This window comes from Rhagoletis zephyria, unplaced genomic scaffold (genome assembly GCF_001687245.7).
Source record: "Rhagoletis zephyria isolate East Lansing unplaced genomic scaffold, Rhagoletis_zephyria_1.1 Rzeph_scaffold_22226, whole genome shotgun sequence".
Lineage (NCBI taxonomy): Eukaryota > Metazoa > Arthropoda > Insecta > Diptera > Tephritidae > Rhagoletis > Rhagoletis zephyria.
This window is the reverse complement of record NW_016179284.1, coordinates 1-3,324: the sequence shown is the minus strand read 5'-3', so window position 1 is coordinate 3,324 and position 3,324 is coordinate 1. Positions and strand designations below refer to the sequence as shown.

The window sequence follows — 3,324 nt, the reverse complement described above, 5'->3', positions numbered from 1 at the left end:
AGTTACCGATTCCCCCAAAGAGTANAGGACTAATTTTTCCGTAATGCTTCTTCTTTACCTATTAAATGAGATCGCAAAATATTCTCATTGGTACATATCGTCACTAGGCACGAATAAAGCCGCGAGCTCAAAGGTTGACCGCGAAAACGAGGCATACAAAAATTTGGCAAAGAAAAACTTTAAACGCAGTTGACGGCGAAGAAAGACACGTTAAACTATTTGACGGCGAAGGAAGTCCCGTAAACTTATTTTCGCTGTAAACTATGTTTGCGGGTGTAACAGTTACCGATTCCCCCAAAGAGTATTTGAGGAATGATGCTAAAAAAAATAGACCGTGCACAGGAGTAAATCTATATTTACGCGTCTTTCTTCCCCGTATTTGTTTTAACGTGTCTTTTTCGTACCTTTTTTCAACGTGTCCTTTTTCGCCGTCAAAACAGTTGCTCGTCTTTATTCGTGCCTAGCGAGAAATATGTTCCCAATATGGCATCAACATTTTGTAAAATGTTAAATGCCATCTCAAAATGTATGGAAATTCTCTGCGAATTTAATTGCACTGAGAATATGCTATGGGTAAAACGCAAGTTTTTAAAAGAAATCGTAATAAATTTTGTTTGAAATAATTTTACTTCATACAAAATAAAAAATGCACTATTTGTGTTTACGACTTTAAAACGAAATATTCGAAAAACAAAAGGCAACCTTAGAATATATTTTATTTTGGACTGAGGAGAACAGACGAAATGAAAAAAGTAACGCCAAAATGCGTATTTCCAAAACAAAAATGAGACGAGCTTTGTCAAAAAAAAAAAAACATTTTAGACATTTCTTTTCAGTTTGAATGTGTACGATGGTCACGTTCGACATGATGGATATGACTATATTTATATGGGGCGTTCCATACCAAAATGGACGGGGTTCACACTTCATGTGATTTATTTAAAATTTTTAGGGTTGATGGACAACAAAATCTAAAAATTAAATTAGAAAAAGAAAAAAATTAAATCAAAGAAGAGGAAAACAGTACCAACTTGTAAATAAAACAAAATTAAAAAATATTTTTATTAAAAAAATTTTTTTTTAAATTAAAATAAAATATCTAAAAATTAAAAGAAAATAAAATTAAATAAATGCGAAAAAGAATAAGAAAATTAAATTAAAAAGATTTCAATGAAAAAAAATTTTATTAATAAGAAAACTAAATTTAAAAAAAAGAAAAATAAATAAAATCAGTCTCTAAATAAAATAAAAAAACATTTTTTTTTCTTTTTTGAGCAATAAAATTTTGCAACAAAAGAAAATTAAACTACAAAAAAATAACTTAAAAACAATATCATCTAAACATTAACAGAAAGTTAGATTAAGTAAAAAAATAACTCTAAAAACAAAAAAAATGCATAAAATAAATTTTTAAAAATTAAACGAAATCAAAAAATATGTATTTTTTCTTTTTACAACAATAAATCTAAAACTTATAAAAGAATATTAAATTAAAAAGGAAACAAATTTAACACAAAAAAAGAAAAAAAATTCCGCTGCCCGTAGACTTGAACTCGGATCTCTCGAAAGGCACGCCCGTGCTTTGCTCACTCGGCGACTGTTGAGCTAAATGATATACAAGTGCTTTCTCTCAAAATAGCTTTTCACCACGAGTGGTGAATAAAAGAGCTTTTCTTCTAAGATTTTTGTAATATAATAATCAAAGTCGTTCTACTACTTTTCTTGTCAACTGTCTTTTATCTTACGAAACATAACTTACTATCTTAGCCAGAATTACTCTGTTTGAGCTCATTAGTCTAATACCAGACCACAGCCCAACTTCTATGGGACAGTATTATCGAACTGAGTCAGTCGCCTAAAATTAAATAGTTTTTAGTTTAGTTTCGTTCGATTCAGCAGCTTCGCTCAAACTCGAAAAATATAGCACCCTATATTCTCTTAATTTTGTTTGTACTCTCCATTCGCAAAGATGAATTTTGTAACTTATTTTCATATGCTTTCTTCAAAAAAGCGTTAAACTGTGAAGCGAAAATTTGTATGGCTGTTGATTTCTGTCAAAAGTTCAAACATTTGCGCCCCTACTTAAATACCATTTGGTGCTGCTGCAAGGCACGTAAAGAGACATATTTACCTTAGCGCTCATACATATATGAGTAAACACAGTTATCAGCCACAGATCTTATCTAGCGTTTTAACTAGATTTTGCATAAAAAAAGTATAAGCAACCAAGAGCAGTAGCTATTCCATAGAAATATTTAACTTGACATAAATCCTGAAGCTGCCAGATAAGCGACCAGATAGAAACCTTTGTTTTACTGCAAAGCTATCGCTAGCGCAAAGCAATTCATTTTGCCAGCTACTAGTTTCAAATTAACTGCGATCGTATTAACATAAAATAATTGTAGAGTGTTTTGTTAAAGAAACTCAAGAAATGGCCAACACCAGCTGTTTGCGCGCATTAGCGCTGCTCTCAATTGTGCTGGTAAGCTGCCCTTTGCACAGCGCTGCGCCCAGCAAACGTATAATTTACAGATTAACAGATTGTACCGCCGAGCAATTGCAACATTTACCCAAACTTTCCGCGATCTTTGAGCTATCCGCCGTGACATGCAACATATCAATGCTACCATCTGCCTACTTCAGACGCTTTAGCGCACTAACAGCATTGGAAGTGCGCGAAAGCGGGCTTACAAACATAGACGACAATGCGCTCAACGGCCTAGATCAGCTGCAGTGGTTGTCGCTAGCTTGGAATTACATTACCATCGTCAAAGTGTGGGCCACCGAACCGTTGAAAGCGCTACACATGCTCGATTTGGAAGGCAATGCCATAAGAACCTTGAACGCTGAAAGCTTCAGCTGCTATCCGAATTTGCAATACTTGAGCTTAGCTGCTAATATGCTGGAGCGAATCGACAGTGATGCTTTTACACAGCTTCCACACTTGAAACACTTGAATTTGGCACACAATCGCTTGAGTGTGATTGAATCGTCATCGTTTCGTGGCATGCAACGCCTGGCGCATTTGTCATTGCAGCATAACGGGATTGAGCATGTGGAAGCCGAAAGCTTTGAGACGAATACACATCTGCGCTCGTTGCGCTTAGACGACAATAAGCTGCAGGATTTGGAATTTCTGCGCAGTAAGCCGTTGAAACGCCTTCTGCATTTGAATTTGTCACACAATCAAGTGGAAACGCTTGACGTGCTTGCGACGGGCGAGTGGGCGGTCATGGACTTGGATGTGAGCTACAATCGACTGGAGGAAGTGCAGACGGATACGTTTGGTGGCTTGGAGGGGCTTATGGTGAGTTGTGAACGAAG

The 3,324-nt window shown here is 35.4% G+C and overlaps 1 protein-coding gene across 1 annotated transcript; it reads left to right on the top strand.

The window, feature by feature from the left end:
* Positions 1–2,373: 2,373 nt before the first annotated feature.
* On the top strand, positions 2,374–3,307 carry LOC108381345 (leucine-rich repeat transmembrane neuronal protein 3-like; the record flags this gene model as incomplete). The annotated part of the gene is made up of 1 exon (XM_017637765.1): positions 2,374–3,307. A coding segment is annotated over exon 1 (876 nt), but the record flags the coding sequence as incomplete, so codon positions are not given.
* Positions 3,308–3,324: the final 17 nt, after the last annotated feature.